This window comes from Aotus nancymaae, unplaced genomic scaffold, assembly GCF_030222135.1.
Source record: "Aotus nancymaae isolate 86718 unplaced genomic scaffold, 86718_ANA_hifiasm-v0.15.2.pri h1tg000020l, whole genome shotgun sequence".
Taxonomy (NCBI): Eukaryota; Metazoa; Chordata; class Mammalia; order Primates; family Aotidae; genus Aotus; species Aotus nancymaae.
In genome coordinates this window covers 2030919-2044791 of record NW_026988432.1, presented here as the reverse complement: position 1 = coordinate 2044791, position 13873 = coordinate 2030919, and the positions used below count along the sequence as shown (strand labels likewise).

At 48.7% G+C, this 13873-nt stretch overlaps 2 protein-coding genes across 5 annotated transcripts in view; one reads left to right on the top strand and one right to left on the bottom strand.

Annotated features, from left to right (window-relative positions):
• The window catches only part of ZNF516 (zinc finger protein 516), a 135583-nt gene extending 127433 nt beyond the window's left edge, over positions 1-8150 (bottom strand). Inside the window, exon 1 of one of the 4 annotated variants that reach the window (XM_064379010.1) lies at positions 8071-8150. The gene's annotated coding sequence lies outside the window, so the exon portion shown is untranslated. Of the gene's footprint in view, positions 1-4796; positions 4875-5321; positions 6476-7509; positions 7663-8070 lie in introns of those variants that run through there. The other 3 variants (XM_064379014.1, XM_064379012.1, XM_064379011.1) reach the window with 3 other exon arrangements.
• Positions 8151-9079: 929 nt separating this feature from the next.
• On the top strand, positions 9080-10653 carry ZNF516-DT (ZNF516 divergent transcript). Its single transcript, XM_012465374.3, is given in 4 exon segments — positions 9080-9157; positions 9656-9914; positions 9917-10005; positions 10007-10653. Coding segments are annotated over 4 exon segments (516 nt in total). The 3' UTR covers positions 10097-10653.
• Positions 10654-13873: the final 3220 nt, after the last annotated feature.

Sequence of the window (13873 nt, the reverse complement as noted above, 5' to 3'; positions counted from 1 at the left end):
TGAAAATAACAAAATACACCCACATCTCATCCCATTTTCACCAATCAGTCGAGGAACTGCCTGGATTTCACAATTACATACAATATGTATCTCTTCCTGGCCTAATATATTTTGAGATCCTGAGGCGGGTGGATCACGAGGTCAAGAGATTGAGACCATTCTAGCCAACATGGTGAAACCCCGTCTCTTAAAAAAAAAAAAAAAAAAAATAGAGATCCTATAGACTTTATTTACTTCCTGACTAAGGTTGGGGGGCAGTGGAAACAGGAATACAAAGTAAGTCTACTAGAATTAACAGAGCTGAAATCCAGTATATGGTAAAATGTATCTAAACCTACCATAGTTGCTTTTAAAATAGTTTTTTCCTACTCTCCTGCTTGTGTTTTAGTCATTACTTAACATATATTTACATGTTTGCTTTCTAAAAATAGCTCCCTTCCTAATTACTCCTGCTTTGTAATTTTCAGGACCATGTGAATTAAAGATTAAATGCCAGATCTTTTTTGGAAATGACTTTTAAGGCATGTTGAGAGCCACAAATTACACTTCTTTACAATTCGTATGTATATGGAAAACATCTCATGCTAGACACAAATACGATGATGGCTCTAGCTTTGGAAAAAGAAGCTTCAGCTGTTCAAGTCACGTGTGGCCAGATGCAGAGCGTAAGGAATGCAGAGCAGACAGTTGCAACTGCTGGCTTTTACCAGTCCATCTAAAATACCCTTCACACGCTTTAGTGGACACTAGAAATCGCAAATACAAACGATGCACTGATAGCCCCTATAAATGTACCTTTCCTTGCAGCTTTTGAAATCATTCCCCTAAAATATTCTTCACTGTTAGAAAATTAATTTTAAAATAAAGATGCTTTTTACAGAACAGAGGAGATATTCCAAAGTCATAGTTTTTCTTTATTCCTCCTCCTCCCATAAGATTAATTTTATTAATTATTCATAAATATAAACATTTGATGTGATTCTTTTCTTCAAATGGGTTTGTGACTTTTCAGAATTCCTGAAAATGTTAAGATTTCGACAGTTCTTATCCAATGGTGGGTGGGAGGGCGGTCTTAACTGAGGGCAGAGGTCACTCCTCCATCAAAGAGAATGTCCTGCACTCCCAAACTCACTGGGGCCAGAGAGAACTAAGGCCAGGACTTGAATCTGAAAAATGCTCTCTCCCCTATGGCCCCTAGATACATTCAAACCGATAATAGGCTGCTGCCACTACACTTTTGGCCAGTCAGGTGGAAAGACGGGGGATGAGAGCTCCCAGGAGGGGAGGGCGAAGGGAGCAGTTACACTGCCAGCTCATGCCACCAGTTAGCATCCAGCCCGAAGGGAACCTAACCAAACAGCTGAACCACCAAATACTCGCTGCTGCACAAACAGAGACTTGTGCCCCCACCTCCATCTGCCTCTGAGAACCTCCACATCCACCCCCCCACCCCACCCCGTGCCTCTCACACACAGGGAGAGGTATTCCAACCATCACCCACTCAAGACCTCACAAGGGATGCACAGCCTGACACTACAATTCACTTGAAAAACGCAAATCTAAATGAGATGCAGCTCCCAACAACAGAGTAGGGGCCGGTTCCAAGGCCCTGTGAGCTAAACACAGTAATAAAATTAGTCCTTCACATTTAGCCATTAACAACGCTGCAAGTGAAGCTCCAAGGTGCCAAATCGCAGGCAGCCAGCAAAGGCCTTTTTGCGGGATGCTAGTTAGGCAATAAATGCAAATTCAGGGAAGTAAGGATGTGCTGAGGAAGTCGGTGCGGCACACGTCCAGCTCCCGAGCAGTGAACAAACCCACGGGTATTCCTTGGACTACGTTCAGTAAGAGAGGCAACTCAACTTTTCCCACAGCTTCTAGAACTTTTGAGGAGGAGGGGTCGGGACAGCAAAGAGATGCATTTTTGAAAGAACTAATTGAGTGTGTCAGAAAAGCTTTATCCAAGCACTAAAATGTATAAACATTTACAGCATGAAAGATGTCTGCTTTTGAAGAAGAAATGTTACCTCCAAGTTCAAACATTTATAATGCAGATACCTAATCAAATCAATTTAACTTTCTTCCATTAGAGTTCTATTACTAATCATCAAATCCATGTCTGTCACTGAGAAAGTTACACGTCTCCAGTAAAATTTGGCCACTTGAAAACCAAAGAGAAAGTTGATACGTGTTTCCTGAACATTTAATAGCAATGCTTTCTTCAGTTAGAAATCTAGTAATACACGAAATACCGCTTTTAATTAGGTAATTAACACATGTCCTTTTCTCCTCAATTGAAAATGGGGTAAAAAACAAAATAATTTGGGTCTTGAACACTCAAACAAGCATATTATACAGGAAAGTGCACACGTTTGGACAAGCTCCCTGCTGCACGATGCAGTCAGCTTGTATTTCAGCCTCCTATCTCTACGGCATTAAGGTATAATGCAGCTGAAACTCTAAACAGTCTCCAGTCAGACTTACAGCCACTCCCACCGAATTATTTTTGAAAGATTCCTTCTCTTCAATTATGAATAAGACCAATACGTATTCTGGAAAACAGATAATTAAAAATCCACAACAACCCAATAAACTGAGTACTGGTTTTTCAAGAATAATCCATGACTAAACTCTGCGTAAATTGCTAGGTCATATTATCATTTTTCCCCATTTGGCAAGACTGAAAACCATCTGTTGGAGTATACCTCATTTCAAAGTATTCTTTAAAGAAGTCTCCTTTCCTTTTTCACGTATGTTGCTAAACTTAATCACATCAAATGCTTCACTTATACAACTCAAATATCTCCTTGTAGGAGGAAGTTAGGTAAATGGAGTTAAAAGTTTCATTTATCAAAGTGGAGACAAAGTGCTTTTCACATTGTGACCTGTTTTCAAAGACCTCTCTCATTCCCTTCAGTCAATTTTGGTCTCTGGGACAACATCTTACAAAAAAAAAAAAAAAAAGTTAGAAATGTAGGTCTTCAGGGTTCCAGGAAAAAATGAAATTTCTAAATGAGTCGACTCTGAAGGTTGTTTACAAATAACAATGGGAAAATATCCGTGAGGTAATCTATTCTCAGGATGGCAACAATTAATAGCAGACGCATCTCTCAAAGTTAAAATTCTTGACCTAGTGTATTTCAGGAAATTAAGCCATTTGGAAAGATTATTCTAATAAACAAAAGCTTTCAGAAATAAAAATAAGCAGAACTCACATCTCTCTGCATTGTTGAAAGCTGTCCCTACTAAACCTGCTATTTTGGTGTTGTGTTTCATTTCAGAAAGGCATTCCCATTCCTCTTGGTTAGTTTTATTACAGATCCACTGGGATTATGTTTTTTAGAAGGTTAATGTGCTCTGATTGTTTCAGTATATTCAAATTAGCAAGTGTAAGAAAACAAAGCCCTACTAATGAATTAAGAAAAACACTGGACATGCTTGTACCTTAACACATCAGAATTCAAATTCAATTACCAAAATACCTGTGAGTCTTACACAGAGCTCAATTCATCCCGGAGCCCATTCAAGATGGCCATGGGGGTCACTCCCGTGAAACTAAAGATGTCCTCCTACAAGTAACCCAACTCTCAAACCCCTGACACCATGGCAGGCTCCGGAGCGACTTCTCTCTCCAGTTTTACTAAGAGGGGGTAAGGGGTTCTCAGACCCAGCACAACAGTGCTATGTGGAATATTTAATTCTAGCTGGTCTGTGTAAATATAAATAACACTTACTTGACGACATAATCAAAGAATGCAAGTGAAAATGAAGCTGGAACAAACAAATGATAAAATGAGCTCCTTTTATTTTACATGGCAGTAGCCGATCAAATAGCATGCATGCCTAGCTCTTTAAAGTAACACATCCCTAACCCAAAATACTTCAATCATATTAATAGGGTGTTTTTTAAAATAAGCTGAGAAAGCTTCTTTCGAGAGGCTAGCCACCCTTGCGTCTCCTCCGTCATTATCTTAATAGTATTTACTCTATAGCCACATGGTGAACATACATCACTCAGCTTTTAAATCACCTTCAATCACGATTTGAGGCTGCATGGCAGGTGGACAGGGAAATGCCTTTCTGCTGTATGTGTAAGTAGGATCCCCCACTAAAGTTCCTTTTGTGACTTGCTGGTTAAGTCAGCACAGCGAGTGGACGGGAGAGTCCGAGGGCTCCGTCCTTTGTTACGCCGGGGACACCCCTGGAAGGCCAGCCCAAGGCCCACGGGCACATCTGGCCTTCCGAAAAGCAGTCCACAGAGCCATCCCGGCCTCTTTACCGCCGAGACACTGTGAGGTCACACAGGCAGGACACAAAACCCGCACGCAGCAACCCCCTGCAAGGCGCCCCGAGCCTGGGTGCCCACCGCCAACTCCCACCCCAAATCCGCTCGCGGGCGCAGGACCTGTTCAGGTGTGAACACTTATGTAATCATCCTCGGGGCCGCGCCTTTCCCACCGCCCCACCTCCGCCAGAACAAAGTGAAGTTTAAAATAGAAACCAATTACCTGGCCTCCGCCGCGCCTCGGCCCCGGGAGCCCGGTCCACGCTGCCGCGCAGGCCCCCCGCCCGGCCCGGCCCGGCGCCCCGCGCAGACCCCAGTTCCGGACCGGCCGCGCCCCCCTCCCCGGCCCCGGCCCCGGTCCCAGCCCCCCACACCCCCATCCGCTGGCTCCCCCACCCCGCGGCCTGCCCTTCCCCCCGCAGCCCCCTCTCTCCTCCTCCCGGGCCTGCTCCCGCCCCCGCCGGCTCCCACCGCCCGCCCCGCTCGCCCCCGCCCCCCGGCCTGCACAGACCCCCGCCTTTGTTGTGGTGCGAAGTTGGGCTGTGGGTCCCCGTCTCTTTCACTTCTTGGGTTACAGGGAAGGCGTGTGACGTCCACTCCACATGACGGGGGCGGGGGGCGGGGGGCGGGCGCCGGGGGGCGGGGGCGGCGGGCCAGGCCCTCCCCGCGCTTCTCCGCCCCTTCCCGCCCCGCCCACAGCCCTCCTCCTGGCAGCCCAGCAACAAGCGGCCGCCGCCCCCACCCCGGGGCGGGCAGGTGAGTCCCCCCGCCCCCGGCCCGCCCCCGGCCCGCCCCCAGCCCACAGGGCCGCCCCGCGCTCCCGCCCCCGGCCCCTGGCCACGCGCACCCCAGGCCCAGCGCCGCTGCAGCTCAAACACACCGAAATAGGAATGATTTAATCCAACGACACCTCCTGGGGCTGCCCAGTCCCGGTTCCGCCAGCTCCTGAGCCTGGGGAGGGGCAGAATCGGGTGGAACTCGGGTCGGGGGGCGGAAATGGCCCGAGTGGGAGGGAAGGCGCGGGGTCGGACACTACCTTGTAACCGACTTTGGTTCTTGCAGAAGGGGAGGACGAAGGTCGCCCACGGACCCTCGGGTGACCTCGGTGCGGCCTGGTGGCCGGGCACATCCGCGCGTGGACGAGGTCCCTCCCAGGGGTCTCCTTGCAGGGGTTCTCCGGGGAGGGAATGGGCACGTGGGTCCTTAACCCCTCCATTGCATCATCCCCATCCCGGTGGGTAGACAGGCACAGCCACCCCGCGGTGCTCCCGGAAGACACCGCGTCTCCAACGTTTACGCAGAGATGCTGCTAGGCTCAGGTCGGGTCCGTACGCTTCCCGAGGTGCGTACTACGCGAGCCACACACATCACTCCCGATATTCCTGGGAAAGTCGGTGCCACAGTCAGTCAGCTGCAAGCGTGGGGTGGCCGGTGACGCGCTCTGCCCGTGAAGACGCCCATTGTGCGGGACAGGCGCGGCCAGGGCGCAGCGTCCAGGAGGTGGGTAGGCAGCTGAACTTCCACTGGCCACGAGCGCTTCACCTTCTAGAATCTGCCAGGGACTAAGCAGCAACTCCCAGAGAGAAAATAAAATGTGAAGTTGGAAGACACACGCTGCCCTTCACTTTTCTGCGGAGTTCACATTGGTTTCCGCAATCCGCGTTCTCCGTTCGCTTTGCCCCGGCGAGTGGGCTCCATCACCTGGACCGCAAACGCACCAGGGCGCGCCCGCCGGGGGCGAGGCCAAAGAAACCGCACGTTTCGAGTCCCCAGTTGCTGAGAAACAATCACAGCGCTCCTCTTTTCTTCCCCTGCTGCTGCAGGTTCCGACCTGAATCCGAAAGTGCTTCTAAATCCCATGCTCCACAGGAGGTTCGGAGGGGGAGGCGCTCGGTGGGGACTGCTGCGTGCCCATGTAGCCGAACCGACTCGCATAAAAGCGTGTCCACGTCTACATCACACATCTGTGCAAATGCAGAAGCCTGCGGATGCTCGGGGCTGGCCAGACTTCAGTGTGCAGACACATGGGCTCATGCACGCGCGCGCGCTCACACACACTCACACCCCAAATTACCTCCGGGATGGAGAAAGCCGCAGCGGATTGGCCAGCAGAACCGTCACTCACGCCCAGGGGGCAGGGACACTTCGCAAAGCTGTTTCCTTTTTTTTTTTTTTCTTCTCCTCTCCTCCCTACGGTTTCATTTAATGGTAAAACAACAGCAGAGCTCTGAAAGTTAGCCATATGCGCGGAGTTTGCCTTCTTTAAGGAAGGAGGCGTCAGACGATATCCATTTAAATATATTTTGTACTTCCACAAAGGATGGAAAGGGAAATTAACGATGGGAGTGGAGGCGGAAAGGGAGCTCCGAGTAAGAAGGAGGGGTCATCCCGTGGGGGGGAGGGGGGCCAGGGGCCGACGCAGGGGAAAGAGTTGTTCTCTACACCGAAGAGGGACTTTGACCTTCCATTGATCTCGAAATTAAAAAATGTTTTTCACAGGTCAGATTGTAACCAAAACTCGTTCATAATTTATGAACTCGTCGTTTTGATTTTATTATTTAAGCATGCGCCAGCAATCGTGTTTCCTTAAGAAAGAACTGACCTATTTTTGGCTGGAGATAAACGATCATGTTAACAGATGTTAATCTTGTAATCTGTTTTTCCTGTAAGCACTTTACCTACCCGGGTTTCAGACCTTAAAAATAACATCTTTTCCAAAAAGACCTGACGTCACAATTGACTCCCTGAAAAATCACACTCCCCCTCCAGTTTCTTCCCCTGCAATGATTTCAAAGACGTTAAATCTTTTCCACTTTATAAATGCTGATCTGTTCTGCCTCTACTCCCACAGGCTTTTATTTGCATTTCAAATTCCACAGGTTACACCAGTCGCCTTTTCAAAAAATATAAACCAACAATGAAGCAGCAAATGGCTTTTTGTGCATCTGGATTAAATAAAACACAGAATGAATATATTTAAAAAAGAAGGCTGCGCAAGTTGATCTTTGCACACCCGGAGACCCAGTGACTCTTTATCAGCGGAATGAGTAAGACACACACACAGCCCCCAGAGCTCCCGGTCTGATCCCGGGCTGCTGCGGGAAGCTTATTAACGCTGATAATGGATGGGGCTGACTTACAGACCCACATTTTTCGGGTAAAAGGCTGGTTCCCTCTGGTTCCTAATTGCGGGGGTCCACTGGCTTTCCTCGGCGCACACCAACCTTCCTCCATCAACTGCTGCTTTTAAAAACCACACTCGGCTGCCGGGTAACAAACTTATTCATACAAAGTTTCTTTAAAACTTGACGAGGCGGTTTAATCTAAATACTGATCGTAACTATCCAGTCTGTTAGTTCTCCCTGGAAATGGCAGCGGAGGCGCCTCCCCCACCTCCCGCCCAACCACACACACCCCACCGCATTCTTCCTTCATACACCCGGGTTCATCTCGCCACCGAGGCCTCCCCCACCCGCACCCGGCGGGGCACAGCTCCGAGGAGTCCCTGCCCACCCCTCTCCGAGTCCGTGCCAGACCCTCGCCCCCACCCCCACCCCCGCCCGAACTTCCCTTCCAGGACCTCTCACTTCTTGAACGTTAGGGTCACTTAGAAGCTCCCACCAGACTAGCAAGCAGCCGGGGAGGGGGCAGCGAAAAACAAGCCCCCCCGCTCCTGGGAAACGCGTCCCCTAGGCAGCAGCGCTCGGTGCCCACAGGCATCGATCCCATCCGCCAAACCCTTAATAATTGAAGCGGCTCCTCAGGCCCGCAGCCCCATCACCCACCTTCATTAGCCGGAGCGTTTTACTTTAAAGTAAGGCAATTTGCTCTTTGTCTCCTAATGGATGGAGAGCGCATCCGAGCTCCCCTCCTCCCGCGTCGCCTTTGACGAAGTGTACAAAGCCAGAGCCTCTTCCGCGCTCCCACCCCGGCCCCCACCCCGCCCCTCCACTGCGGTAAAAACCACCTCCCGGGCGCTCGCCCCGCCGCCCGAAGTTGCATCTTCTCCTATCCTGGAATTGCAGAGCAGAGCAACTACCCACAGGGAAAGCCAAGGAGCCCTCCCCGTGCCCGGGGGGACCCTCCCCGGCGCACCCCCTCCCCGGCGCCTCCCCGCCCCCCCCAGAGGCGCACACGGGAATCCCGGGCACGTCGAGGCTCCGGGCCCCGCGCCCACCGCCCGCCCGCGGCCCCTGCGGCGCAGCCCTCCCCCAGCCCGCGGCCCCTACCTTGGCGGGGAGGCGGCGTGCCTGGGGAGCAGGACGCGCACGCCCCGCGCATCTGAAGGTGAAGCCGAGCGCCCGCGGCGCGGAGCCGAGCGCTGCACTAGACCGACCGCGCCAGCTGCGCCCGGGCGCGGGGGACGCGCGAGGGCGCGCGGGGCCCTCCACGCGCCCGGCCCCCTCCCCGCGCCGCCCGCGCGCGCCCCGGACGCGCCGGGCCCCCGGGGTCCCCGGCGCCGGCCGGGCTCGGGGGACTGCGCGGCACGGGGAGGGGGCCGGGCGCCCGCGGCCCGGCGCAGGCCGGAGGCTTCCCCCAGCCCGGGAATGGTCTGCCCTGTAGGAAACGCACACTCCACTATTGTCTCATCAGCACAAAGTTCTGCCACACTGCGGGGACAGTCTGGAGGCTCGCAGTGACTCAGACACAGCTGGTTCCTCCCCTAATAGCACCGAACCGCGATCCCAGCGGCCGGTGGTCACCCCCCGTCAAGGTCTAAGGCTGCGGCAGCTCCGGCTCCCGGAGGCCGTTTCCGCGCGCACACGCGCATCCATACGTGCAGACGTACTCGGGATGCGGGTCCCGCTGGCGGGCACCTGGGCACTGCGCCCCACCCGGACGAAGACGGGGACACCCTTTCGGGGGTCCCAGGTGCGTGTGCGTGACACACGGGGTGGCGTGTGCGTTTCACTCAACTTCCTGGTAGACGCCTCTGGGGGTGTTCAGATGCAGGATCAATACATTAAGTCCTGATATCGAGGGTCACAGAGGTCCTGCTGGAAGGACTTCCAACAGCGGCTCTGCCACATGGCCATTTAAAAATGAAGGGGCTGTTTACTGGCAGCCTTGAAAGTTCAACTCTTATTTTTCTGTTCTTAAAACTTCATTTCTTCACCTCACTACTCCCCACGGGCAGTAGTTAGTTGTCGTAAGTTGGGTCTGGGACTAGAAATCCTAACGTGACTCCAAATGCCCTCCTGGTACAAGGGGGGGGGAGGGGAGGGAGGGCGCGCGGGCGGGGGAGGGGGGAGGAGGGAACGGAGGGGCGGGTCGCAGCGCGCGAGGGCGAGCGCCCCTTCACCGCCGGTGACGTAGACCCGGGGAGCTGCGGCCTGCCCTGCGGAGGGTAACACTATCTTCTCCCACCAGGCTCCTGGCCATATTGTTCTCCTTCTCCTCGTGATAACTCCGCAGTGGAGGTGGATTCCGTCCAAGACGCCCAACGTGGCTCCGCTCGGCAATCAGCGCTGCAATCCCGGCGGTTACCTCCGCGGCGGCGTCTCCCTCTGCGCCCCACACCCGCCGCCCTGGCAGCCCGCGGCCCTCCCCAACTTAGGGCGTTTACAAAAGAAACTACTCTGGACGCGCTGCAAAGGGAAGGGCTTGCGCCCGAAAGCTGGCGATCAGACGCGGGGCCATTCTGCACGTGTGATGTTTTTGGGTGTGCGTGTGTGTCTGTGTGTCGGGGTCGGGGGGAGGAGTCAGGCGGAAAGACAGGCGAGAACCTCTGCGATGAAGGATCCGCGAGTCCTGAAATGTAAGCTCCCGGTAACTAACGATCTGCGCCGATTCGGAGAGCAGGCGTGTTAAAGGTCACGGACAATTGTTGCTGGCTTCAGCATGAATGCCGAAGTGGGATGTATTCTTGAACAATCACATTTAAGCCTGAGTCACCGAAAAGTATTGACGTGCCCACCATTCATTTCAGTTCACTGTGAAAATGCGCAGAGTATCCCCAAATTCAATTAATTACATAGGCGTAAGTGGCTTGATACACATATTATTATGTCTGTGTAGGTAACAACAAAGATTAAAATTTGAAGGCTTGACACTTTAATAGCTTTTTGGTAGGATTTTGGAATGGATGTGAGTCAGTGCTATAAACCTATATTCATCTGCATTCTTGGGTCTATTTAAAAGTACAATCTCGCACTAATTATTACCATGTGTTGAAAATGGACAAGGTAGATCACTGAATGGTGAGCAAGACTTCCAAACCTCTCACATAAAACTGTAAAATGTTCATGACTTGCCTCCTTTCTCTAGCCGGCTTAGGGCCCGGTCTGAAGTCCCACATGTGATTTCACTCAGGGCATTGTCTGTCTACAATAATATTGTGCTTTTAAACGATTTCCTTTCTTACACATTTCTCTACAATGCATGCGAAATCTGAGAATGTAATTTGATGGGTGGGCAGGAGTTAAGTCCTGGTGTCTGGTGTGGCAGGCCTAGAAAATGGCAGCTGGAGGGCCAACTTCATTTCACTACTGACAATCGAAACGTGTTCACATTGATTGCACACTAGTCACTGGCGGGTGTCCATGTGTCAATGCGCTATTCCAAGCTCCCTCCACACACACAAAAAAGCATAACAATCAAATGTTTAATACAAGTTTCCATACTGTTCCTGTAACCACATTTAGCATTGCCAACATTTCAACTGTTTTAAAACTTCAAACACTTAAAGTAACCATTAGGGATTAAGGACACTGGTTGTATACATAATATAAACCCCTGAAATGGCCGAGGAGAGCTTCTCCTATTTTGAAATGTTTAAGTAAATTATGATATTTGGATGGAGCAAAGTCAGTAGTATGAATGGTTGAATGTTAGTGGTTGATTTGGGCTACTTGTTTTCTTTTAGTGATATGTGATATTTTACACAAGTATGGGGTACGTGTATTTGTTACTTACAAGCATAGAGTGTGTAATGATCAAGTCGGGGCACTCGGGGTACTCATCCCCTGGGGTATTTATTGTTTCTATGCCTTGGGAACATTTTAAGTCCTCTCTTGTAGCTACTTTGAAATACACAATACACTGTTAACTGTAGTCACTCTAATCTGCTATCAAATATTAGAACTTATTCCTTCTAACTGGGTGTTTGTACCCATCTCCTCATTTCCCCCTCCCACCCTCTATTTATAACTTTATAACAGGCAATAATTTTGATTAATGAAATAAATGGGGGAAAAACATTTTCCCTTGCTATTATCTAATGAATTATTTGTTCAGCCTTTGGGACTCCACTCCTTTCAACGTTTGATGAAATGGTGTTCAATGGTTATGGAGTGACTGAGGACATTTAGATTAGAAAGGTTCTTGAGGACTTCCATTAAAAAAAATAGTTTGGAGTAAAAACCAAAAAGAACTCCCACCGCCCCCTCTCCCCCACCAAAAAATAGGCCTTGAGTGCCTGAAAGCTGGAAGTGAAACTCTCTACACTATAGCATAAAATCTAAGTCAAACTAAAAAATGTGTATTAAATATTCATGCTCAAAAATGTAAGTGCTTTGATTGGACAGTTGGGTGTGCCACTCAGTAAATAATATTAATCTTATTTGTGTAAATGTATTAGGATTTTCTAAATTATATCTGAGAAAGAAGAATTATATTATGCAACTAAGTTAAGGAGCAATCTTTTGTTTTCTGAACCAACTTAAATTTAGAGATTTCAGAGTAGATTAGGGATAAATTTGCTTTAAATTATCAAGAAGTGTTCCTACGTAAAGACTGTTTTAGGAGGAGTACAGCTGTTCACTGCCTTTGTACTGTTTCGAATAGGTAACTATTTTGTGTATAAATGGAAATTGACTATTTAATCACTGATGGTTTCAAAAATATTACACTAATCCTAATGTGTTGGAGATTTTTTTTTCCCTAAAATCTTTTCTTTTCATGGAACTAAACAATTCAGAGACTATACTGCATTTGAATATGGAGGAGGAAGAAACAGCCTGTGAGCAAGGATGTATCAATATGAAATTTAACACAGGATAATCCCCTTTGTGGATGTTGTGGCAAAATTACAATTATTTTTTAAATAGAGTCTTTTATGAAGTGGTTTCAGACTGCTTGAATCTAAACTTACCTAACAGAATATTTTTAATCTTAATTTAGGAAACTGTCTCAGTTCTCATACACATTTGTTACAAACACACATGCACACACACACACGCGCACACAAAAGAAATCACCTCGAATGTGATCTTCACCCAGAGTCTCCCATGTTTGCACTGAGATAGCTTCTTACTGAGCTTTCTCTTGTGGGGTCTTTTATTTACAGGATAACTGGAGGTCAAACTACAGTGGCTTAGGTTTAATCACGCTTGAGACTTGCACATTGCTTGAAACACTTTTGTGAAAATGTCTTCCTCCCTCTTCTGTATTCAAGTCTAACATGCCTTCAACATGCAATTGTGCCTGAATTTTTAGTTTGCTGAATAATTCGCAATGCATCGACTCAAGATTGGGTGCAAAATGGACCCATACATGTGGGACAGAGAACGCTTTACTCATTTTCACAGTGGCAGAAATCTTAAGAACTTTCCCACGGAACCAGCATTGTTAACAATCTGTCCTTGTTTTCCACACAGAAAAAAAAAAAAAAATGCTTGCTGACCCATACACTATTGTTATTGCAACACAGATTTTTCTCTTACTGATTTTTGTGCATATATTTTGAATAACACTAAAGATGACATTAACAAATAACAAACTTGGATCACAGAGTAAGGCTATTTCTGCAACGGAGGCGAAAGCTTTGTAGAAACCGTACTAACCATTCAAGCAATGGCAGTCACATCTTCTCACCATTTGCAGTTTTTGGTAACTCCATCAGGACTTCACAGCAGGTAGACGACCCTCAAATCTGTTCTTAATTTCAACTTAAGTAAAAGACTTTCAGCAACAGCTGGCTTCACAATCGCTGATACAGAATTCCACAGATGTGGCTGAGAACAGTTTGAAGAATAAAAGGAACTAGGCCACAGAGCGGAATTCGTTTAAGAAAAGACAAATTCAATAAAGATTCCTCTTTTGAAAGATTGCTGATGTGAGGGAAGAGAGGGCCTTGTTTTTCTTATTACCTTTTCTTATAATCCTACAGTATGTTAATTATTTAACAGATAGGTTGTGACCTATTAACACCACACATTCTTACAACAGCCAAACCATTGACTTTCTCTGCCCCCAAAGCTCATTATGGCTCACCATGCATAACTGATTACATGTGCATGTTTATGCAAACTTTCCTAACGGAACTGAAAATGAAATAAGGGAACTAGCAATAGGTCCTTCACTGTGGGGAGGATAGGTACACTTATAATGAAACTGAGCATGAAGACCTTCGCGTGAGATCTCATTTGACACATACATGATACAGTTTGAAGGAAAGCCGACTTGGCATTTAGGGGATTCGCTAGTGTAAGAAACAGAACTGTAAGAAAAGCAGTGGTCAGCCTATGAATGAGTTGTCGTAATTAAGGAATAAAGACATTTTGCTGATGGACAGGCCAGCCACAATTTTGGGGGACTTTTTAATACACGTAAAATGAAATTGACGGTTGTAGCCATTTTTAAGTTTAC